The sequence below is a fragment of the Perissodus microlepis genome, chromosome 20 (genome assembly GCF_051167445.1).
Source record: "Perissodus microlepis isolate ML-2025 ecotype Zambia chromosome 20, ASM5116744v1, whole genome shotgun sequence".
Taxonomy (NCBI): Eukaryota; Metazoa; Chordata; class Actinopteri; order Cichliformes; family Cichlidae; genus Perissodus; species Perissodus microlepis.
The window spans coordinates 25,409,939-25,434,557 of record NC_140480.1 but is presented as its reverse complement, the minus strand read 5'-3'; the positions used below and the strand labels follow the sequence as shown (position 1 = coordinate 25,434,557).

The 24,619-nt window shown below is 41.4% G+C and overlaps 1 protein-coding gene across 11 annotated transcripts in view; it reads left to right on the top strand.

Annotated features, from left to right (window-relative positions):
• anks1aa (ankyrin repeat and sterile alpha motif domain containing 1Aa) overlaps positions 1–24,619 on the top strand; it is a 64,513-nt gene that overhangs the window by 7,970 nt on the left and 31,924 nt on the right. For 10 of the 11 annotated variants that reach the window (XM_084917932.1, XM_084917931.1, XM_084917928.1 and 7 more), the window contains exons 2-14: positions 4,266–4,346; positions 4,548–4,704; positions 5,575–5,637; positions 14,950–15,246; positions 15,906–15,981; positions 16,074–16,175; positions 16,273–16,359; positions 16,534–16,703; positions 16,988–17,050; positions 17,897–18,029; positions 18,806–18,849; positions 20,109–20,202; positions 23,794–24,287. In XM_084917932.1, the coding sequence (XP_084774058.1) occupies positions 4,266–4,346; positions 4,548–4,704; positions 5,575–5,637; positions 14,950–15,246; positions 15,906–15,981; positions 16,074–16,175; positions 16,273–16,359; positions 16,534–16,703; positions 16,988–17,050; positions 17,897–18,029; positions 18,806–18,849; positions 20,109–20,202; positions 23,794–24,287 (1,861 nt within the window). The remainder of the gene's footprint in view (positions 1–4,265; positions 4,347–4,547; positions 4,705–5,574; positions 5,638–14,949; positions 15,247–15,905; positions 15,982–16,073; positions 16,176–16,272; positions 16,360–16,533; positions 16,704–16,987; positions 17,051–17,896; positions 18,030–18,805; positions 18,850–20,108; positions 20,203–23,793; positions 24,288–24,619) is intronic. The other variant, XM_084917935.1, reaches the window with a different exon arrangement.

The window sequence follows — 24,619 nt, the reverse complement described above, 5'->3', positions numbered from 1 at the left end:
CAATTACAGCAAGTTGTCCCAATTCTGAAGCAGCAAAGCAGTTCCAGACCATCACACTACCACCGCCACATTTGACTGTTGGTGTGATGTTCTCTTAATGAAATACTGTATTTTTCCTGAGATGTAACAGGAGTCAGACTTTTTCATCAGTCCACAGAATATTTTCCCAAAAGTCACGGGCATCATCAAAATGTGTTTTGGCAAATGTAATACAAGCCTTTGTGGTTTTTGTCAGCAGTTGATTTCACCTTAGATGCCATTTGTGTCTCTTTCTTATTGTTGAATCATGAACTCTAACCTTAAGTGAGGCGAGTAAGGCCTGATTTTAGATTTGGATTTTATTCCAGCTTCTGTTCTGACTTCCTGGATGAGTTGTTGATGCACTCTTGGTAGGCTGACCACTCCTGGGAAGGTTTACCAGTATTCATATTTTCTCCATTTGTGCGTAATGGCTCTCACCGTGTTTCCTTGGAGTCCCAAACCTTTTCCAGACTGATATCAGTCACTTTGTTTCTCATTTGTTCCCAAGTTTCTTTTTCTCGTGGCATGATGTGTTGCCTTTAGTCTACTTGACTTCACGGGCTCCATTTAAGTGACTTCCTCCTTTAATGGGTCTGGCAGTAATCAGGTCTGGGTGTGACTAATAAACTTGAACTCAGCTTTCCAAAAAAATGTAGTTGATCACACTTAATTCATGATTTAACAAGGAGGGGCAAAATAGTTTTCCACACAGGGCCAGGTAGGGTTGAATAGCTTTTTTTCCTTTTAATATATGGAATTACCATTTAAAAGCTGAATTTTTATTTACTTGGGTTATCTTTGTTGAATATTACAGTTTGTTTATATAAAATAAAGTGTGACAAATGTGCAGAAGAACTAAGAAGTGAGAAAGGGGTGTGATCAGTCTGCTAATCATTGCTGACTAGCTTTAGATGAGTCAGCAACCCATACGGCCTTTGTACCCGACACCCACCATTAGGTAGCAAATTTAGTCATAGGGTTTCCCAGCCCATCTATCAGTGGCTAAAACGATTAAATATTCAGATACCTTGATTTTAATATTGTTTGAACATTTGGGATGTTTGATGCTCTAGTCTCTGTTTTAATTTGTATACTGTCTGCTGTTTAAACATTTTAAGCAAGAAATATTGTAAACAGTGGGACTAAAATGGGATTTTACTTGCTTCTATTACTGGGTTTATTGAATATGGATAAAACTGCAATACAGACTTGATTTATTTACCGTGTATTCAACATGATTTAATTTCAAGACTGAAAACCATACGTCAATGAGATAAATTGGTCTAAATAAATAATACATCAGTGACTTTGGGACTTGAGGGAAAGAAAAGTTTATTATTAAGCCTAAATATTCAGTATATATGACTAATATAATATTGTTAAACCAATAAAGTAAAGACGGTTTTAAAAAAAAAAAAAAAAAAAAAAAAAAGATGAAAAATGCTCTTATCCATCCTCATCTCTTCGTAGCCAGGCTTTGTACAAAACAGAATTACAGTCCTCCAGAATCTCTTTCAAACTTAGGCCTCATCCTGCCGATATTCCCTCAGGCAAATTAAGGATTAGCTCAGCCTTTCAAACGGGAATTCCTCAGTCAGTTCCCATGAATATGCCCCCTCCCAAACCAAATCAACTCAGTTTTGACCATTGCCCAGCTATGGGCCTAAGCCCCATCCCTCAGTTAGGTTGGTTGTGAGCCGTAGTAAGAGGATGAAGTGGATTGTCGAGCACCACTCTGACTCATGCCCTTGAGTACCACGCTGCCAAAATGCTCAGAGGACGTAACACTTGTACTGCGCTTAAAGCTGCTGCTGCAGGCACCTCTGTTAATAGCAAACTGAAATACTGTGACAGTGAGAAAATGTAATGAGCTGACATCTTCATTCCCTCTGCGTGGAGGTGATTTTGATAGGATTAATGCTATATCCCCGATTAAAAGTGAAATATTGCGGCAGTAGAATAATACGTGCTCCTGTTTGTTTGTTTTTATGTTTGGGGTCATGAGGATGATGTGAAACACTGTTTGTTTCTGTGTGGTATTTTTAGATTTCCCCTCTTTTTCTAGTGGCAGTAACACAACAGAGATTCACGACAGATGAGGAATACCAATATGTAAAAACAACCTAAAAATACAGGCTTAAAGGTTATGACTTAAAATGTGAAAGGGAAATCTTGCAATATGTCTTATGATACAGCTGACTTCTGTCTTGCACAATGTTTCTTTCTGGAAGATTGTCAAAATTCTGGATGTGGATATATTACAGGATACATAAAAGTGCACAGTAAACTGTTGCCTTTACTTGTGTAAGACAATGGATGCACCAAAATCAAAGGTGCATGATCTTGCATTTCTCCTACTTTTTTTTTTTTTTTTTTTCTGCCCTGTGGCACATTTTGTTTAATTCTCCAGTTGTAGTCACTGCTCCGTTCATGTTTATGTTCATTTGTATATGGGATTTCTGCTTTAAGCAGTTATATAACTCTTTATCTAGGACAGCAACTAGCGGTCTGTTTCAGTCTCCCTTTTGATGTGTTCAGTGGACAAGCAAAGGACAGTGTTGCTGTTCTCTCTACTGCACATTTGGTTACTTTTAAAAGACAGGAAGTGAATTTGTGTGTGTGCCTGAAAAGTTGACATAATCATAGCTCACATATTTTCCACTCTCCAACAGAATTTTATCTGTCCCTAACATTTCTTGCCACATGTTCCCACTAGTCTTTCCTCCTGGCACTGCTTTTGATATCCCACTTCACGCGTGCTGCCTGACTAGTTGGGATGACACCCAGAAAACCTGCTGCAAGAAATAAACAGCTTAGGTTGTTATGAGTTGTAGAGTGGCGCGTCTCTGCGTGTCCATGCTCTGTCAGGCCCATTGTTCTGCAGGCTACAGAGCCTTCCAAGACACTTATTTAATGAGACGGCTCTGACTGTGTAATTGCAGGCTGTTCTCAGAGCTATTATGGGAGATGTATTTTAAGGGGGCAAAACAGCCATTACTGCGGCAAAAATGAGCCGTGAATGTGGAGCAAAGTCACACTCTGTCAGTGGCATTGATATAAGGGTGAGCATCCACTGCCACGCTGTCTACACACTGATTATGTTACAGATCAGTCTTCAGTGTATCTTTAAATGTGTTTGACTCCCAGACTGTGTGTTTAAATTTGTTTTTACATTGTAAAGAGTTGGAAATGCACTGTGCTGCTGCTATTCTTTTGCCATTCATAGAAGTTACTTGCTTGCTAGCATCAAAATTCCTACCAGTAATAATTTATGAAGCTATCCAGCTGTCAAAGCAGTACTTTGCATTTCAGACATCTTTCCCAGAATATCTGAAAAACCAAATAAATTTTGAAAAATTCTCATCTCTTTTTAAACAAATCGTCTTACATTTATGATTCTCTGTGAGGCCCAGCTGTTTTGCTCCAATTCTCTTTCAGTATGCCAGATGACTCTGGTCTCACATATTTGGTTCACTAGTGCTGGGATTTCCTAGTCACATGATTTATTTAGGATGTTTTAAGGTCTTTCAGAGAGCCTCACTATCCCGTCCTGGCACTCTATCTCTCTTTTAGCTCTTGAAATTACTCCCACTACTCCGTCTTTACCACCGCTCCTGTCATCATTCTCCTCCCTCCTCCCCACAGTGCTCTTTGCAAATTAAAAGAAACAAACCAATCTAAGCTGACAGCTGAGTTCAGCTCAAATAAATGAAAGGCCAGCAGTAGTTTAGCTCTCTGTCTTACACTTTACCCCATCGGTGCCTTTTGGCTCCATCCCAAAGCTTTGTTTATTGTTAGTTAGATTACATAACAAAAGCCTATTCTACATCAGGACCTCGGCCAGAATAATCAGGCTTTGGTTGCACAGACTTATTGTAGATGAGCTCATCTCAGTGGCTTCCTACTGCTGGCATTACTTTCTTTTTTTTCTTTTTTTTTTTTTTTTTTTCTCTCTCTCTTTTTCTGTATTCCTAGTTTGATGGGGCTTTTGGCCCAGTGCTTCCTCATTCCTGACATCTCCTATCTTTATAAAGAATAGGAGAGAACATGAAGGTTTGCCACCACCTTAAAGTAGATGTAGCCGTGAGAGACTGGAGCCGTGAGATAGCAATCAGAATAGCAACAGTCACACCCGTGGATAGACTTTACAGAGGGATGGGCAATGTTTGTTTGGTGTAGGGTATGGTATTCCTGTTGTGTATTGCCTGTGTTATGGAAAACTGACAATCCTTTCTGCTTTTCAGTATCTGGAGAGGCCCCAATGTGAATTGCGTGGACAGCACTGGATACACCCCTCTTCACCACGCAGCCCTTAACGGACACAGGTAGATTAGCGATCACCGTTTGGAATTTGGGAATACGTCTGTTTATGCTCTGAAATTTAATGCAGTCTGGCCTGGCAGACCATTGTACAACGGGGAAGATGAATCTATTGATTGACTGTTTACTAAGGCTCTGAGTATTTATTAATGTCGTTTTTGTTGTTGGCTTTTTCTGACCTGCCCTGTCTCTTTATTCGTCTACAGCGAGGTGGTGGAGGTGCTGCTAAGAAACGAGGCTCTGACTAACATCGCAGACAACAAGGGCTGCTATCCTCTCCATCTGGCTGCGTGGAAGGGAGATGAGCATATCGTAAAGCTTCTCATTCACCAAGGACCTTCACACCCCAAACTCAACGAGCAGGTCTGCCCATGCACTTAGTCATCTATGTTAATGTGCATGTGTTAACGTTGGTCACTCTTACACTTCTGGTTTTGCTTGTACGTTCCTCATGCAGTACATGTAAGAGAAAACCGTATTGAAATGATGTCACTTTTCAATATGTGTGTCTGCAGCAGACCCATAAAGGCCTAATGGAAGCTTGCTAGCTCTCTTTTACGCTAATGATTCTTTCCTTTTCAGCACATTTGGTCTCTGGTAGTGTCAAGATGACCTTTCTGATGGTTTAAACATCAACTATACGACGTTTATCCTTTTCTAAATAGACTAAAGTGGACATTTTTGCAAGAAGAGTCATATAGAGATAGTAAAAGTCTAGTGCAGCATGGCATGTATTTGAATAAGATGAACGTTAAAAAGACTGTGATGAGAGTACATGAACTCCAGTGCATCTTGAGCCTCAACTTCGCCTTTGATAATGTGATACTTGACGTGCTTTGACAGCTTGCTAGAGTGAAAAGTGCTTGTTTCCTCTAACCATTTTAACTGTTTTAACTCCTACATTTGATATTTTATTTGGTTGCTTACTGCACAGATAGCTTCCAGACTGAAACCATCCCTGGCCTATCCTGTTTGAGATGAGGAGAAATGACCCATAATGAGCTTTGCAAACCTAGTCAGAAACATTTGGTCAAACAAGCATTCGTCTGTAACCACAAAGTCACTCAGAAATATCTTGGTTTCATTGTGTGTCATTTCTCCCTGCCTGTTCATGACATCTAAATGTTTTTCTTCTCCTTTTTATTTAGTTTGGCTCATTTGCGACCATCACTCATTTGTTCATTGCTTGTCTGAACCAAAACCATCAACCTATCTTCTGTTCCTCCCTCCCAGAGCTCTGTAGACCATAAAGAGTTCAAACGCTGTGGGCCCTTTGACCCCTATATTAATGCCAAGGTGTGTACACAGTGCTGCCAAAACTTTTCCTTTAAACCTCCTTCTTTGCTTTAATGCTGTGTTGGCTTTCTGTGCTTGGGTGTGTTTGTCGCCGTTGCTTGTGGGGTCACTCTGCTGTAGAGATATGGGGAGGCTTTTAGTTTCGCTGCTATCAGTCAATCTCTGCTCTCATGCTTTCTCCACATGTTGTGATGTCCAGTTATATTGAGATGTTATGTTTACCACGGGGGACGCTGCAGGTCATTTGAGTCTTTTTCCAGTGGGTAAGAAAAACCTGATTTAAGTACCGTAAAGTTGTTGGCAACACAGAGTCAGCTGTAGAGGATTATACTGGAAGGATACGCACACCCCACCATCAATTAAGCTATTATAATCATTACGGTATTACTCCAATCTTTCAAAGGCTGAAAGTTGTATGAGATAAAGAAGGTCTTCTGTGAAATCTTCCACTGGCTTTCGATGGATTAGCACAAATTCCAGTTTTCATGGTTCCCAGACAATAAAGTATGATGACTTTTTTTCCTAAGGGGCCAACATGAGATTGAGATTTTTGTTGTCAGAGATAAATGTCTTAACAGATGGAAGATAGCAACACTGGTTACAGGGATTTTTATCTCCTTGAAGAGGAACAGAAACTTTGATCCCTGTGTGTTGTTGTTGTTGTTGTTGTTGTTGTGTTTTTTTTTTTGTTTTTTTTTTTGTTTGCGTTTTTGTTTTTTAATCCATTGCTGCCATGAAGCAATAAATTTCTGTTTCATTTTATGATCAGATAACGGAAAAACAAACTGCAGTATTTTGTGTGTAATGCTAATCAGCAGGAATTAGCATTATAGCATGCTGAATTAAATACTTTTACATGACAGATGTGGAAAAAGTACATTGACTATATAAGAATGAATATAATCCATCCGTGTTGATGTATAAATTGACTGTTACTGAAATGAATTCACCTGGGAAGATTGAATGAAATCACTTGACATGTCAAAAATACTATATATTTTAATCTGCTGTTAATAAATTTCACTAAGGATAGACACATACTAGTCTTTTATGTACAGATCATAGGTAACAGAGATTCATGTGAAGTAACTACTTGCTGTAGTACCTGCTATATTCCACCAGGCGCAACCCTATAGCATTCAGCTACCCAGAGAAGCCCCAGTCACACCCTTTCTATGTGTGTGCAGAGTGCTCAGCTGGCAGTGGCATCCTCACAGTTAGTGCAGTGTACAGGGTGAACATGCTGGTCGCTCCATGATTTGATTTTCTGCAGGCAGGCCAGTAGATAAAGCTGCACACTATTTTAGTACATTGTCACGTTTCCCCTGGACTAATCTTCTTAGCATTTGGATGGGAAGGCTGGCTTTCTTTCGTGCTGATATACAGTACATCAGAGCATGTATTCTGTGCATGTGTGCATTAGTTCTAATGCTTTTCCGTTTATTCTAATTCAAGGATTTTAAAAAATATATATATACTAAATGGAGTGTTTTTGTTCTGCTGAGATGTCAAAAATGTCTCAGTGTAAACACTTCTGAGATAGTTTGTGCCCCACTCCTGGTCGTGAAACTGAATAATTGATGCCTTGTTATTAATAAACCAGAAATCAGGATGCAGTGTGGGTGGTGCGACCCTGGTTGTGGTCATGGTTGATGGCATCATGTGACTTAGTAGATGGTCTGTGCTCTGAATCCAGATTCATAACAATCCACATCGAGAGCTCAGTCTCAAGAGAATGGGAAAGATGGGAGGTTTTCAATGTAAAAGTCTCTTTGAATCAACATCGGAGAGAGAGAGGTGTGTGTGTGTGTGTGTGTGTGTGTGTGTGTGTGTGTAAAAATGGTTGTATGTCCTCCTCCTTCCTCCTGCTCCCACATCCCAGTTTGTGCTTGCTCTGCTGAAGAGGGGAAGAGGTGAGACATTGTCATAGTAACAATGTCACGGTTTATTGGTCCTGCCGTGGCAGTGAGACCCAGTGGAGAGATGCTGGCTTTGTGTAAGCTGGTGTGGTTGAGTAAGGTGTGCAGTGATGCTGTACAAAATGTCTTAGGGACTACAGCTTCAGAAGTACCTCACTCAAGAAATCATCCTGGATTGAGTCCAGTTTGCTGTCATCCTGGTCCAAGAAGTTAGCCAAACTAATGTTTATTCATCATACCACCATTCTGTCTCCTGCTGATACTAACCTCTGTGGGAAGGCCACTTTGATGATGTTTCAAAAGCCTCAGCAGGGGAGTATTGGCCACTAGCCACAGGATGTGCCCCCCACACCAGTTTGGTTAGGGATATAGAGTACATTCTGTTCTTGAAATTTAGCTGAAGATTCTGGAGTTCAACAAAAAGTTAACAAGTAGCTATTTTCAGACTGGATCTAAAAACTAATCATTGTTTTCGTGATTATTTTCTTAAACATGTTTATTAGTTTTAGTTTTGTCTTGTACTTTTGAACTGCTAAAAGCTGGTTGGGGAAAAAGAAATCATGTAAATCAAGGAACTTTGTGGTTAAATAGTAATACACCAGTATATTGTACACTTGCAGACGTGACGTGTCATTGATGTACAGATGTCCAAGAGTGATATTTGCAGTATGTGCAGTGACTGTAAATGTTAATTTGATCTACAAGAACTGGAACCTGGGTGGGTACTTGTTTAGTTCATGATAAAGGAAAACAAATTTGCAATTAATGAGAAGAAACTAACAGCAAGAAAATGACGAAACGGCGGAAAGAAAGCAAATAATGATGATAATCTCCTCTTACCGAAAAAAGAATCAGTCGACGTTTCCCATGCAGTGTATCACATGATACAGGCAGGATCGTGTCATAGTTGGAATGTCGGCCTTATTGTTATGACCATATCTCATCCAACACCCAGTCCGGATGTTCAGCATTAATCATTAATCAGCCTTTTAAAATATGTTGACAATTTTAACCTGCAGTGCAAAGCTTAGTCGTCTCTGTTACAGCTGTTGCTTCCTCTTCAGTTCTGGTAAATGTAATGAATGTAAAATGCAGCCCTGCTGGTAGGACTGTCACCACAGAGATGAGAATCAAAACACGGGTATACTGCAAAATATAAAGAGGATTTATCTGGTACTCATAAGCTTAAGCTGGATTCATAGTCCTGCATTTGTGTCTATTTGTGCCGCTCTTTGGCTAAACAGAGAATTCAGCCAATGTACAGGCTACAAACACTTACTTGGTATTTCCAGGAAGCTGAAAAAGAACCCCAGTAACCACAACGAGCACTGATCTGAAGTACAAACAGTGCCTCCAGTGGAGTGTGATCTGTTAGTTGCTTTTTGTCTGTTATCACTTGTTTATTCTAAGATACATAACCAACAAGAGCAGCCTACATTACTGGGTAATAGACGGCTAAAACATGTAGATGTGTGTTTGCTAAGTAGCACCTACTAATGCACTATACCACAGCGATGCCACTAATGAGCATTGTGTTCACTGATTTGGCAAGAGCTGGTTCATTTATATGTAACGGACCTTCACTCAAGTGTTCCAGAAACCCTGCATGTGGTGCTCATTAGATCATTTTTATCACTGACCTCCTTTTTTCCCCTTTTAATAAATTACCATATTTGACCATTATAAACCTTAGTTTGCCCAGACTTGTCATGCTACCTCTCATCCAGGCTTTCTTATATAGGTCACTTGTCTAATACGATATACAATAGGCTGGTGAATTCTGACCCAGCCTCAGATGTGCTTTACATGTCCCCACACACAAGCCACTTTAGAGCATCTAAAATAAGTATCCAAGAATGGAACAATATTTAATGACGATAAATGGAAATACTTTAGTTTGGTGCAGATTTAAGCCAAGCTCATGTGAGACTATATGCAGAAATGAAGCCGATCTTATGCCTTGCTCTCTTCGTGCGCAGTGGAAGTTGCTGATGGAAGCAGTAGATGCAATATTTCTGACTTGGGCACCTCATTATCAAGCCGAACAGAGTTTCCCTTCCTTCCTCTAGGCATAATGTTTGCAGTGTGACAGCACGCTCATTTATCCCCTCCGTCTGCCACTCTAGTGTCCAGCTCATGCCTCGTCAACACTTTGCACTCCCTTCTGCTCTCGGCTTGTCCTCCAAGACCTGTTCTCAACTCATTCATGCTAAGAAGTGCATGAAGTATGCTTGACATGCCCCTGAGGGAACATTTTTTGATTTTTGATTCCTTATTTTAAAAAGAGCAATCAGGGTTTCAACATTGTCATAAGTGTAAGGGTGTGTCTCCCATGTCAGTTTTGAGAAATTTGAGGAGGAGGGATTGGGGGCAGAGCCGGGATGTCTTATTTTGATAGTTTCCCATTTTTTTTTTTTATATTATGTAGCTGTGTTTGGAAAGTGGTGTATTTTAACAAATGCAATACGAAAATTAAAAAGGTAGAAAACACCCTGTGCAAAGAATTACATTCCATGGCTAGAAGCCATTTAGGCATCCATCTCATTACAAGACTCCAAAGCCTGTAATCCATTACTGTAGCCTGCCTTCATATTATTGGTGCTCTGTGTTATATGGTCAAAGGAGCTTGCAAAGAAAAGCGTCTGGACTTCTTTAAGTTTACTTGAAGACGTTTCACCTCTCATCCGAGAAGCTTCTTCAGTTCTAAGGTCAAATGGTGGAGAGTCCCAGATATAAACCTAGTGGGAGTATCCCCCCACAGAGGGACAAAAGGACCCCCTGATGATCTTCTAATCGCCTGAGCCAAGGTGTGAAACTGGGTGTGGGTCCCAATCAGCCAGAGTTTCGGGTGTGTTCATTGTGAAACCTGGCCCCACCTTATCATGCGAATTCCTGAGGTCAGATGGCCCAGGATGTGAGTGGGCGTTAAGGCGTCTGGGAAGGGATCTCAAAACTGGATTATAGATGGCAGAGAGTTGGTGTCGTAAACCCCCGCCTCTGTTCAAAGAGTTCCAGACGCTTTTCTTTGCAAGCTCCTTTGACTACGATGACCTGGATGACTGAGAACCTTCACAGACATCTGTGTTATATGCAAAAACAAAGGGCTTTTGACTAATAAAGAAAAATACCAAAGCTGGAACAAATGGCTACTTTTTTGTGATTAACTTGTTTATTTATTTATTTGAGCAAAATATAGAACAGAAATCAGCATTTCTCAGCAAAACTCTCCTTCTTCCTCAAACTCCCAAACAAGTCACCACTGTTCTTTAATTATCCTTGGCTACAATTACACTTAATTTTAATTGTTCCATAACTCATAATAAACCTAAAAAAATTTTAAATTGAGTCCAGCTGCAAATGACTGCTTCATTTTTTTTAATAACTTCTCTTTTTTTCAGTATAACAGCAGAAATATTGTTTAAATAATTTTATCAGAAGCACCCAGAAAACAACGTTTTAGTTCACGTGTGTGAGATCTGTGAGCTGTCTGAATGCACAGAAGCTAGCAGGAATTCAATCGGTGACACTGGCATGCACTGAGGATGGGCAGCCCTTTGGCGCACTAGCTGCAACAGCTGCTCAGCCCACCCCTCCACCACCATCACCCACCACTACTACTACTACTACCACTTCCAGAGGCCAGGCTGACGTAACCTCTGCTTCGCCCTGCTGCCAGTGAGCGTGTCACGTGACTGTGGTGGCTAGTCAAACCGTGTTACCGTCTCCCAGCTGCAGGTTGTGAGAACCATAACATCCTGCCCTTCTCTCTGTCACTTGGGGTCTTTCTCTCTCGTCTCAGAATATTCAGCAGCGTGATAACACAATGGGGTGTAATCTCCAGATGTTTTTGGTTAAACCACGGTTTGTCAATCAGCAGCGTAATCGCTTCTTCTTTGACGTGCTCTGTGGTTAAACTCAGGATGCAGCTCCACACACAGTAAAGACAGAAGACTGCACAGGAAGTCTTAGCTTTGCTTTATGAATTCTAATCTTTCCCAGCGCGGCTGCAAGCCTTTGGTGTCATTTTGGGTAACAGCCTTCCGAGATCTATCTCGTTAGTGCGTGATTGTCTGACCGCTCATGTGGCCTATGGTAGTGCAGAGGATATAATGCTGATCCCAATCTTTATAAAGCTGAATTCAATGCTGAAAGTCCGTCTTATATAACAATAAAAGTGTTTCATCAGAAATTGCAAATTAACTCTGTACAATAGCATTTTTGAATGGGATTTGTTTGCTACAGGGCAAGCAGTCTGCTGAAATTAGTTTCAAACTGGGCTCCATATTTCAGCTCTCCAGCTGTCATGTCTTCACTCTTTCAATTTCTTTTGTCTCACATGCAGATTTTAATGCAAAAGCAAAGTAGACAGACTTTCAAATAGTTTTTTCTAGTTATGCTTTGTATATATGCGTGTTCCTCTGATGGCCTATGAATAAACGAGTTCAGCTGAACAATGTAACCAAATATTACACAAGACCCTGCAGTGTCTTCCCTGTAAATGCACTCCACATAAATCATAATATTAATGAGAAATTGAGTCTGTAAGATTTGTGTGCATATTGCATTTGTGCAAATGCCGCGAGCAACAAGACACAGGTTCAATTCCCGATTGGCTGGCTCATTTTGCTGATATAAAATGCTTAAAAATAGGCATATAAATAAATTGTATACTCCTACTATACAACTAGTGGGATAAACTATAAGTGCTTCAGTTATAAGCTAAAACTGCAATACAAAGCAAAGCGGTCGAGGTGCTTGGGAGTAAGTGGATGTTTTAGTGGAAGGCCTCTGTGTGGATAACATGCACCAGTGCTGCCACTGAAGGAGCCAAGGGTCACTGTCCTATTGCTGTGTGTTTCCTAACAGTGAGTCAGACGGCTGGTCAGCCATGTTTAATGCGATCAGATGCTGGGTGACACATTGCTACAGTGCCCCGACCACCACTTTGGCAAGGGAGACATTTGGTGTTAACGTGCTCATAAGCACTGAAGTCATGGTATGTGTCCACTGTGCGTGTCATTTTTCAGCACTATTATTAAATATCATGAGAAAAGGGTAAAAAGGGTGTTTCGGTATTATCTAAAAAGTTCCTTTGCCTGATTTTACAGGCAGCTTTTGCATGGTTTCAGTTTAGAATTGTACCTAAGGGGCTTCCTTAAAAGTTAAGGCACCTTTGTTGCATGTCACACCTCTGCCTCTCCCAGGAAGGAAAAGCCACATTGCCAAAAAAATACAAAAGTCCTTGTATGCCAGATTTACTTGGATTACTATGGAGGCAGCAGACCTGCATGTTTGAGGAAGTGTGTGTGTGTGTGTGTGTGTGTGTGTGTGTCCGCTGAAGTCATCGCAATGCTGAGAGTAAATCTGTTTAAAAATCTGTGACAAATGCTCGATGGTGCGTCACAGATGAAAGACAATGGTTTGGACCGTTTCTGTGTCAGTGTGCTTGTGTCGGTACACGTGCATTTGTTTGGAGCCAAAGACGAGCGCACAACTGTACAAACTGAAAATGATGAAACCACCCAGGCAGAGAAAACTGGGGTCGGTTTAATTTAGCTGCCAGAGAAAGGTTTTGTTTTTTTCTTAAGCCTCTTTTACATTTGTTTTGTTCAGCTCAGTTCATCCAAGAAAAGCTTTTTTTTTTTTTTTTTGGTTGTTGTTGTTAGCCTGCATTTGTGTCCCTTCTTTTGATAGGCAGGTGTCGTTTTGTTCCTCTAGACTCCACCGACTCTCTCCCTGTTCAAGCCGTGACCTGCTTTGCCAGTGTAGTACAATACTCGCTCTCCCAACAAAGAAGGAGATACCTGCTGATCCCATCTGGCGCCAGGTTTTAGAGAAAGCAGTAAATAGGCAAGTCACACCCGTCTAAAACTGCCCTGTTGCCCTGCATGACGGCCTGTCTTCGGTGGCACAGCTGGCGTGTTCCTCTGGGAGTCACCCAAACTGGCATCATGCATGTCCATGTGGGGACTTCTCATGCCAGCTGTCAGCCCTTTTGTAGGTGGCTCTGTTAGTCTGGAATGACTGACTCTCTGAATATGCGGTTCTGCATTAGCTGGCATTTTCTACCACACCCCATCTGTATCTAATATTTAAGAGAGCCACAGAGCTGCAGAGAAATAAATTGTCTTTCCATGTTTGCAGAAAATCACAAAATTGGAATTCTGCTAACACCCTAGAGTGAAAGAAAGCACAGCAGGGTCTGCTCTGATTTACTATATGCATGTTGTCATTGTGTGTTTTGACTTGATCATGCAGGATTTCAGGGATTGCCCCCTGGTGGTTGCTCGTGGTAGAGATAACATGCTGGAAGCTCTCATGTCTATTGATTGCATTCCTGCTTTTGAATGGTTAGAATCAATTAGCACTAGTTACTGAGTTTATCTGTTCAATACTCCTGTTTCTTCTGTGTTTTATCTACTTATTTGTTAGCATGTTTCCTACAGTACAAGCTCAGTCGTGTTTTTGTGCATGTCAATATAAAGGACATCATTCTAATACTGGCTAAACTTAAGTCAACATTAAAATATCATCACTGCATTTTTTTTTTTAGCACCAGAACAGTTTGTCGATACATTGATCAGCTGATCAAAAGGAAAGTCATCAAAAAAAATGCAATTTTGGGGTTTCATTTTCTTCTCTGTTGAGGATTAGCTGCTTGTATGTATATTTTCTATAAGTGCGATAGAAGTATAGTTGAGTTTTCTGGACCCTGTTTGGGGGTTTTTGTCAAGCCGACCTGGACTTGTGGGGAGAAAAAGAATCTGATTGGCAGGGCAGACCAAATGTTATTGTTAATATCACAGTGATCCTTTGAGTGTATTTTTACTTTTCACTATGCAATGTGGGTTGTTGCTTTTTTGTGCTTTGGTGAGAAGCAACAACAAAGAAGCTTTATACATGCCTGACCCTTTGTAGCTCTTCAGTGTCGGTGCATTCTGACCTCTTGTCAAACTGGCCCATGTCTCTGCTAATTCCCCACCCGCCTATGTATCCCTGCCCCTCTGTTAGCACCCTGCTGCCCCTGGCACTCAGTGCCACACAGACACCTGTCCTCATTAGTCCATGCATGCCTGCCAGTCCCCGCCCCCTCACCCCAATCAAGCCTCACTGTGTGCTTTTTTTTTTTTTTTTTTTTTTTTTTTTTTTTTTTTCAGGGTTGGTGGTTTTTCATGACCTTTCATGATTTGCCTGTACCCATCTGACTGGTTTACTCTCACAATGACTCAGTCGAGTCACAAATTCTGACTTATTGCAGACACGATTCAAGCATCTCTGTTCTATTCTTATCTCCTTAATTACACATTTTCACTTTACCTCAACTTAACTGTGCTGCCATTTTTCCCAAGCTGCTTCTTACTTATTTATCCCCCCCCACCACCACCGCCAACAGAACAATGACAACGAGACACCGCTGCACTGTGCCGCCCAGTACGGCCACTCTCGGGTGGTGCGGCTGCTGCTGGAGGAACTCACTGATCCCACCATGAGGAATAACAAGTTTGAGACTCCGCTGGACCTGGCGGCACTGTACGGCCGCCTGGAGGTTGTCAAACTGCTGCTCAGTGCCCATCCTAATCTGCTCAGCTGCAACACCAAGAAACACACACCACTACACCTGGCCTCTCGCAACGGACACCTACCTGTAGTGGAGGTGTTACTAGATGCTGGAATGGACATTAACTATGAGGTATGTGCATGTCTTTTTGTTTTTTCTGATGTATATTTACTTATATATTTCTTTTTACTGAAAAACTTCTGTTTGCAAGTGTTTCTTAACATACTTTCATGGCCCAAATCATGTTAGGCAACTTAATCTGTCCTTGCAGCACTTCCTCTTGCTACTTCCTACTAAAGCTATGAGATTAAATGTAAAATTCTTAAGCTCTCAGTTTCTAAAGGAACTGTTGTAGTAAGGCCAGCGCAAAGCAGAGCCGGCCTTGCTCCCCCTGGTGGGCCCTAGAGCTCTGACTCTGTATCAAACTGTGCCACCCGTCTGTCTGGAGATCCTTTCTCTGTCCTTTTTTCCTCTGAATAAAAGATGCGGAGACTATTCAGCTTCCTTTAGGCTCTGCATCCGGCAGGGCTTTAATTAGCATGGCCCTGTGAGCTGGAAAATGATCTGCTTTGATTTCTCAACCACATAATTGTCAGTTCAAGAAGTGGACCAAGTAGTGGGCATGAATCCACACAACATGTGCTACGTATTTTACGAAAGTGTTGGTGCTGGAACAGAACTGCTATATTCTGTAGTCTAATTTTTTGGTAATAACATAGGAAATATTAAGAACTTCTGTCTATTATGTTTCTCATAAATTCATATGCTTTTTCATTTTCTTTCCTGCTCAGACAGAGAAAGGCAGTGCACTCCACGAAGCCGCTCTGTTTGGGAAGACTGATGTGGTGCAGAAGCTTCTCTGTGCAGGTCAGACCTTAGAGCGCTAAATCTACATAACTTCCACGTATTTAGGAAAGACACGTACTTAGCACATGACTGTTACTGTTGTCGTTTCCCAGGGATCGACGTGAACATCGTCGACCAGAAGGGCCTGACAGCGCTGGACATTGTCAAGGACATGCCCTCTAAGAAAAGCAAACAGATAGCTGCCCTGATCCTTGGTAAAGACCAAATGAGCACATACAGAGCTCCAGTGGGAATTATTCTCTTATTTATATCACATGAAACAGCTGCGATACAATCTCTTGTTTGTTCCAGGTCATATGACTGGAAAACCCCCTGATATTGACCTTCCCCCTCCACCAGTGCCTCCACCTCAGGAGAGCCCAAGCCCACGGAAAAAGGGTAAGATTTATCAGGAGTCTCCTGTGAGAGATAGTGGGTGATTTTTACCTTCGCAGCAGCAAATCTTTAAGCAGAAGAAAAAACCACTGTGCAGGAAAGTATGACGATAGTTTACCTATTACTTTGACTTGAGAACTTGTTTTTGCTTCAATCTTTATCCATTTTGACTTGCAGGTGACCTGGAGAAAGTCTGTGAGCTAATCTCGGGGCTGGCCCTGAGGCCCGAGGAGGAGAGCCCTTATGAAGCTCTGTTTGAGGCCACTTCTTGCCACTCTTTAGACAGCCTCACCAGTGGGAAGTCCTCTGACAGAGACTCGGGAAGGCCTGATAGTGAAGCTGGAAAGGTCAGCAGTTTCTGATCCTTTTTTTTTTTTTTTTTAAAGATGTTTTTAGTTGAAAAAAACAATACATAAACTTATAAAACTTATACATACCAAGACATAGAGTGAGGCACTGAAATGCTGAACTCCCACTAGAGGGAGATGGTGATCCTCTCTTCTTATGACAGTGCTACAAAAATCCACCAGTGTTATTTTCTTGTGTTTCAGTGTAGGTTTGCATGCCATCTTTTAATACTGATAGTGAATTGATTACTTTTTTTATTACATCTTGTATTGCTGACGTACAGAAAGATCGCCTGGTTGTCTCGTCACATCCTGGCCCTGGTAATGAAGAGGAGGTGAGCTCAGAGGTAAGGAAGTAAAGCTGTATTCACATGGTGATAGTGGTCTAGTGATAGCTGTGGACATCATCTATGATTTTAATCTCATGCAAATCAACCACTGAATCTGCTTTTTAAAGAAAAAAAATGTACGTATGCAAATTTGGATAGTTTTTAAGGAGAATTTGGATAAATGCACAACATGGATAACCATTCATGAGATGAAATTGTTAGCTTGCATTGTACGAATTGGTAAGAAGCATTTTGCTGTCTTTCATTAGGCTCACAATTATCTGGCAGGATATTAATAGTAACATTACACAGACACGAGGGGCGTAACTTGTAAATCACATCAAGTCCCCCTGGTAATACAAATCCTATGCGAATAGGTCAGAGGTCATACAGCCAGCAGAAACAGTTGCCATTTAACGCCACAGATTCTCACACGCGCACTTGTAGCTGTTTGCAAATGGTTGTGACAGACTACTTTTAAAAATTAATGCCACTGAAAAGTTAGACGTGTTTTCTAACACTGTGACACAGGGGCTGCTGGGAAAATAACAATCTGTCACTGAGGATGCCAGTTTCATTTTAGCTACCACCCTTTTCATTTCCTTCAACGCTGCTGCTCAGTTCAAATGGCTTCTTAAGAAATACTCAGCTGAGTGCAGAGTGGAGCACATGTAATAGGAAAGTAGAATTGGAAAAGGCAGCGTCCGAGAACCGTTCTGGTCTAAACTGTTGCTGATCATAGTGGGCATATTGTGGATATTTCATGAAGGGTTTCCTATTGTAAACAAATATTTTCACACAACTGCCTCGTAATTTCTAACCTGCTACTTCTTTTTCACCTTTAATCCTTTGACTTTTCTGCAGGCCCTGTATACTAGCAGCAGTGCTGATGAGAAAAGGGAGCCAGCGGAGGAGGAGGATCACACATATGAGTTGTTGCTGACTGCAGAGACAAAAATCCCACCACCACCTAGCCATGAGCCCCACTCATATAAAGGTAATTGTGTTCATTCAGTACAAAAACAACAAGTAACATTTCGAAAAGGCATATTTTTCCAGCAATTCTTTTTGTTTGTGCTTTACGAAGATATTTCTTGATAAAATGCAGTCACTTTACCTTGTTATATCTGCATATAAATCAGGAGGTCCTTCGTTCCTGACATGAATACGGGAGAGCTCTGTCTCTCAGGCTCTTTTGCTGCTGTTTGATCGCAACAGAGCCTCAGCAGACCCTCCTCAGTTGTGGCTGCTGAATGGCACTGCATGTTATTGGATTAAATGGGATTAAATTAGGAGGCAATTTTGATCCCTAGTTGTTGATGTCGATGTTTTAAAACCATACCCTTGGGACCTTTCAGCTTAGTCAGCTTGACTATCACCCAAAGAAAACTGGGCTGAAGTGTTGGAGTCTAATTGCGGATGTCATCGGGCCTTCCCGATGGAAATGATGGTGTTATAAAAAAAGAATAACTTACTGTGGTTTTTTTTTGGGGGGGGGGGGTTGTTGAATTGGACAGAAATGTTAAATGATTAGTTTTTCATCTGTTTTAAAACTGCTCTATCATGTCTCCGTACTCGGTGCTGTTTAAAAGGCAGGAAGATTAATCTGAAGTCTGTCTGACGCTTAGACCGATAATGGCGGCATGCATAATACATGATTTTATTATCCATCACTTTGACATTCTCAGCGTAATGTCTCTCCTGAAAGTCAGAACCAACAATGGATTTTCTGTAACTCTTAGTTAACCAACGTTTGTTTTCTTGTCTCCTTAGATGACAATACCACTATACAGTCTTCCAACAGTGTCCTACCTCAGGTAAAGTCTTTTGTTCATGTACTATAACTGCTTCAAAAATAGGTTGTTATTTGAATACTAAAATTATAGTATTGTACCCTAGTTGCTGCACTGTATGTGGAAGTATCCTACTATGAGTTGTGAAAAGTAATTCGGTCACTAGCCCAAGCATTGTAGACCATCATGCGCTTGTGGAAGTAAAACTGACAGAACTGCTGCAAAGCATCATATCAGCCCTGACGTTACTTCTGGTAGGCCAAAGATTCAAGCTGAGCCAGCAGCCCTGTATGACAGTACGAGTCCCACATGCACAGAGTTAACTGGTGGTTTTCAGTTGGTGGTAGATGTGAGGTGGACAAAGCATACATGGAATTAAAATCTACATGAATGTAGTAGTAAAATATGACCAGTCTGGTCCATCCATTGATGCCTGTCTGATCTGTACGAGGGCTTAACATGTATACATGTGGAAAGGCACGAAGCTTGCCAGATATATGTAACTGCAGAGGAAATAACAATCCTACTTTGACTAAAGTGGTCCTGACAGAATGTTTGAGAAATTATACTGTATAAAAATGCATGATTACAGCTGATGATAATCTGTCTAGTTTGTATATTAGGTAGTATCTGGAGGGTTTTTTTTGGTTTGACAACAAGCTTCCTATATACTGGTTTGAATAGTGAATGAGTGGATAATTTTTGACCCAACCCAAGTGATGATAGCGGGTCTTAAAATTAAGATGGTGGTCTCTTCAGAGTCAGAAACTGAGTCATATGTTAGCAGAAGGCAGAAGTCATCTTAAACGGCCCCTGATAATAGTGCATCTTAATGTTGTAAATCTACCTACTTTATTTATTGCCATTGTCTTTTTTTATTGCCCTTTGATATCTATCATCCAGTTAGCAGCATTTTATTATTGCTGTCAACCACCTCTACAGCCCCTCTGCTGCACACAGTATATACTTGTGTCTTAATTTGCAAGCTCCTATTAAGTTGGCTGTGCTTCTGACCTGCCTGATGATAATAATCTTATAGTCGTCTGTGGTTTCATCTGCAGTCTCCTGAGCTCAGCTACACCATAACTACTGTAAGGAAACATGCTACCACGATTATAATGCAGTTGATCAGGGAGGGTATGTCTTCACTTAACAACAGACCAGCAGGATAATTAGTCTGGCTTTTAGTTATTTGCTAACTGGGTTTCAGACGAGCTACTATAATTGTTTAGAATCACAGAAAATGTTTTTATCATCTGTTCTTTCTTGCTGTCCTACTTTAGCATAAACCTTCTGCCCCAAACGACCTTAGAGCCCCAAGTAAGACGAAAGACACCTTGCACCCTCCAGGAAGAGTGGGCCCAGGGGCGCCGGGAGGTGAGTACGGTCACTGTCCTCAGGTTTTAGATACCTAATAAGGTACAACAACTGCTGCTGGTAAAGCTGCGTGAGGGTAAGGAAAGATGGACCTGACACATCAGACTTGGAAAATTACAAGCCAAGCATGTCAATGAAATAGGAGAAATGCATCTCAGTTTGATGCATTTGAGATAGGCTGGCTTGGATTAGCGCAGCCGGGGAAGTGCACGATTGGTATTCTCGGGCAGCAGAGGGGATTTGGCTCGTCAGGGGCAGGTTGACTGACATTCGTTGGCGAGTGGGCTAGACTCGTTTCATTGCCAATGTGAAACTGAATTCTTGATCAGATCGTGACATTCCTATCTTAGATCCACATCCCCGCCTAAAGCTGGATATGCCACTTCATCCAGTCAGGCACGGAGCAGAGATGAGGAGTATAGCTGCTGGGTTTTTGCTGATACATATACAGATGTCTTCATTGAATAAATTGAGTTTTGCACATGTTTGGAAATAACCTGCAAAAAGTTGAGTTGTTTTTATGTAATTTCACCACGTGAACAATTATTGGCCAGCTGCAGTAACATTAGTCTGTCTTTTGGGACTTCTTTGACTTAAAATAAAGACAAATTGGAAAACAGAAAATAAGAGTGTGATCTTATTTGTTATAATTGCTTATATGAATTGGAAATACATTTTTAGCGTCTTTATTCGCATATTCAGTGTTTCTGTCGTGTCACTGTTCCTCTTTGAGTTGATGTAAAAAACCACTGTGAACAGCTGGCCCCTCAGATGGTTAACCGTAATGAGTTTAAACATTAAAATGTTATTCATTTTCTACAAGAGCAGTAATTCTTTTTTTAACAAAGCTCAAGGATGAGCAACTCTAGTTTAAAACACACGGCGAAATGTTGTTCATTTCATTTTTTTTGGTTCATTTTTATATTTGGGAACTCTAAAGTTATTCTCTTCATTTCATTTGTCAAAACCACAAATTTGGTTTCTACTTAAATAACCCTGTCTCTGACCTGTTTCCTCTTTACTTTTTGAGGTTTTGCAGATCAGCAACTTAAACCTGGTTCCTATTTTATGTATTACATAAACCCAGGCAGTCGGCGGAGCCTAAATATTTAGCTTTGTTCACGTTGATGTGATCTTTCTTGTAACTTATGTGGTCTATGGACGGTCAGTGACCAAACCTCAGCAATCTCTGTGGCAGGTGGAGGACAGATGCCGAGTCAGCGATATATGGTGTTTATTGTCTGTCTTCAAACACATTCCTCCTGCTCTCAGCAGCAATCCACATTTTCGCAATAGACCTGCTGCTGCTGATGTATTATAGCGTTTCCAAAGCAGTACCTGTAAGATCAGAAGTTTCTCCACAGATAATAATAAAAGAATAATAATAATAATAATAATAATAATAAATTTTAAAAACACCCATTTAACTTAAATATTACGCTGTTATGAGCAACGTTGGTGAGGAAATAAACCTCAAAGTATACATGCTGTTCCATTAGTTCACAAACAGAGTGCAGTGTGTTTTCTGTAGTTTTGATACTTAGCTAAACTTGTTTGTGCTGCTTTTATGAACTGTAGCACATCAAAGGATAGATGTAAGGAAGTTAAAGACAGAAAGCACGTGTGTTTGTCACACTTCTTCTGCATCATTATATATGATGCTATGTGGAGCCCAACTGATCAGTGGGGCCGATCATATTGACTGATAAATAATAATAACTGAAGAAGGGATGTAAGAAACAGCCTTGAACCATGTAATAGGTGTTGATGTTGTATAGTTTGTCCAGGGGTGGGCACTTTGCAGTGTATAAAAATATCTTTTATGGGGGAGGCTCAATGCGCTGCAGTGAGTTAAATATGATCAAATGATGTACTTTAATACAAATGTCAGTAAGATAGCCTTAGTACCTTGTAGTTGTGCTGCAGTGCACTACCAAGAGTTTAAAACGTCTTTGAAACTCAAACAGAAACAGTGCAGGTTTTCCGGGGACATATGGATTGACTTTGGATTGTGTAGCTAGTGAAGTAACAACCAGCACTGATTCCACAGCATCTGCAATCCAAACATGACATCATCAGGGCGATATGGAGCTGTCGCTGCCAAATGAAATAAACACCCCACGTCTGTGGTGACTTCACCCAATATAAAAGAGTTGCAAAAACATCAGATTGCATGTGTGCAGGTTTTCCATCCTAGAACTGTATAGAAAGGAGCTCCGGTGGTCTTTGCAAGGGTTAACACCACGTGAGTTTGTTGGAAGCACATGGATGTGATCATAGGGCGTTCACGCTCCCTAGCTGCCAAGGAGAGGGTGGGTGTTTGGCTGTGATCTTGACATATGTGTGCAGTACACTCACTCACCCACACACAAAACACCCCCCAATGCACACACACTTTTCCTAAGCTTGTGAAAAGGGAGTTTAGGGTGTTGTTTGGCACACTCCCTCCCTGGAAATGATCCCTGAAATAGTACTGAGGTAGTTTGGTGTAGATAATTCTTTTTCTATACTGATAAAATGACTGCACTGGGCACATTTTTGGCAGGAAGCTGTTTTGTGAAGGACAAACAAAGTGCTGCAACAGGTCACTACTTTTCTTGTGGTGTCTCTGCCCCAGATTCCCTGTCACCAAACACTCCTGACCCTTGTCACCCTGGCAGAGACCACACAAGCCCACACACTCCCGCACCATGTGTCACAGGACTAATTATCAGAAGTCTGGCTGCTGGAGGACGGGGTGATTCAAATTTCCATTCCTCGCCCTCCGTTAGGCGCTAGAATTAGAAGCTAGAAAACACAGAGGGCGCACACTTTATACAACAAAATGCGTCACTGCAGTTGAAGAAGACAGGCTTGGCACGAGTTAGTTTTTTTTTCTTTTTCCCTAAAACCAACATATCGATTACAACAGGTACTATCAAGCTGTGGCTGATTTGATTGTGGAAAATAGGCTTAGGTGGCAGTAAGTCCTTGGGAGAGGGGAGGAGGAAAAAATCTCATTGTTCTTTGTTGCACTTGCCATTGAGTCTCATTAAGGAGTCGTTTTTGTTGGAGAAGACGGCAAACAGTAAGTTTCACTCCTCTTTGTGATATTTGTTGTGTTGTATTGCATTTTTCTCTGGCATACACTCTTGGAATTTATGTGTAGGTTTGTTTGAAAGTTTAGTTTAGTCAGAAACTCTGGGACATTCTCAGTGTTATGTCATTTTAGGAAAACAGGCCTAACAGACAAGTAGGCCTCTGTGATGAGGCTGCTCACAGAGATGACTTGCTTCAACTCCCTGTTGCAAAATACAGGCATTCAGGCACCAGCAGATAGCTGTCAGACGGCTACAAGCTGAGTTTGGAATTCAGAAGTCATTTCTCCAGCCAACATACGCCTTCTCTTTGCTCCATCTCTTCTCTCTCCCCCTTTTTCTCTTCGTCACTCCTGGTAGGAAACAATTACAGATCTGTTTCAGGGCTTGTGTGGGTGGTTTCTTATTAGCCACACTGTAAGGATCAGCCCCTCAGTTGGAAGTCTACTTTCCAGCCCTCACAGACTGCTTTCCTTCTTCACTGACTTTGTCTATTCCCTTTCTCTTTGTCTAGATAACTCACAGCTCAGCCAGGACCAGGAAGCAGGTGTACCAGAGCAGTTCACAGGCCTCCTACACGGATCTTCTCCTGTCTTTGAGAGCCGTGAGGAGTCCTTCCGGCTTCCAGGTGTTCTGCCACCCAACCAAGACCAGCCAGAAACAAAAAAGAGGGCCAAAGCTAAAGAGGGAGTAACGGCAGCTGCACCGCCACCTAGCCGTCCTAGCATGGCCGCCATCCTGACAGACTGTGATCCAAAAGCAATTTATGCTACTGTGAACAAGGAGCCCAGGGACTCGGTGGCTGGTGCTGTATCTGCTGTCAAGATGCGCCCTCCTGGGGACCTGAAGCTGGCACGCAGCCTGTCCAAGTCTGACTCAGACTTGCTCGTGTCGCCTCCTAATGAAGAGGAAGGAGGATTGGGAAACCGTAGCGAGTCTGTTTCTAACTGTAGCACGGCTAAGAAGAGACTTGAGAAATCTCCCTCTTTCACCTCAGAATGGGATGAGGTAAGTGTTTCCGCTTGAAATATTTAAGACACACACACACAGGGAAAAAAACAGGCTTTAGTGTCTGTACTGTTTAGTGTTTATGCATGTACAACCAAATATTGTATAATGCAGGCCAGTAAATAATAATTACATGTTTCACAGATGTTTAATATGAATAAAGGTGACCTTTTTCACACTAATGTAACTGCAAGGTAGCAGAGTGACAGCAGGTGAAACCACAGACTGTATATTAAAGATGGATGTAGCCACCGTGACATCAGTCACCGGTTTCTGGACTCTGCATTTTGAAGCCTCGGTGTTAGTGTTTAGGCTGTTGCGATGTTATTGCC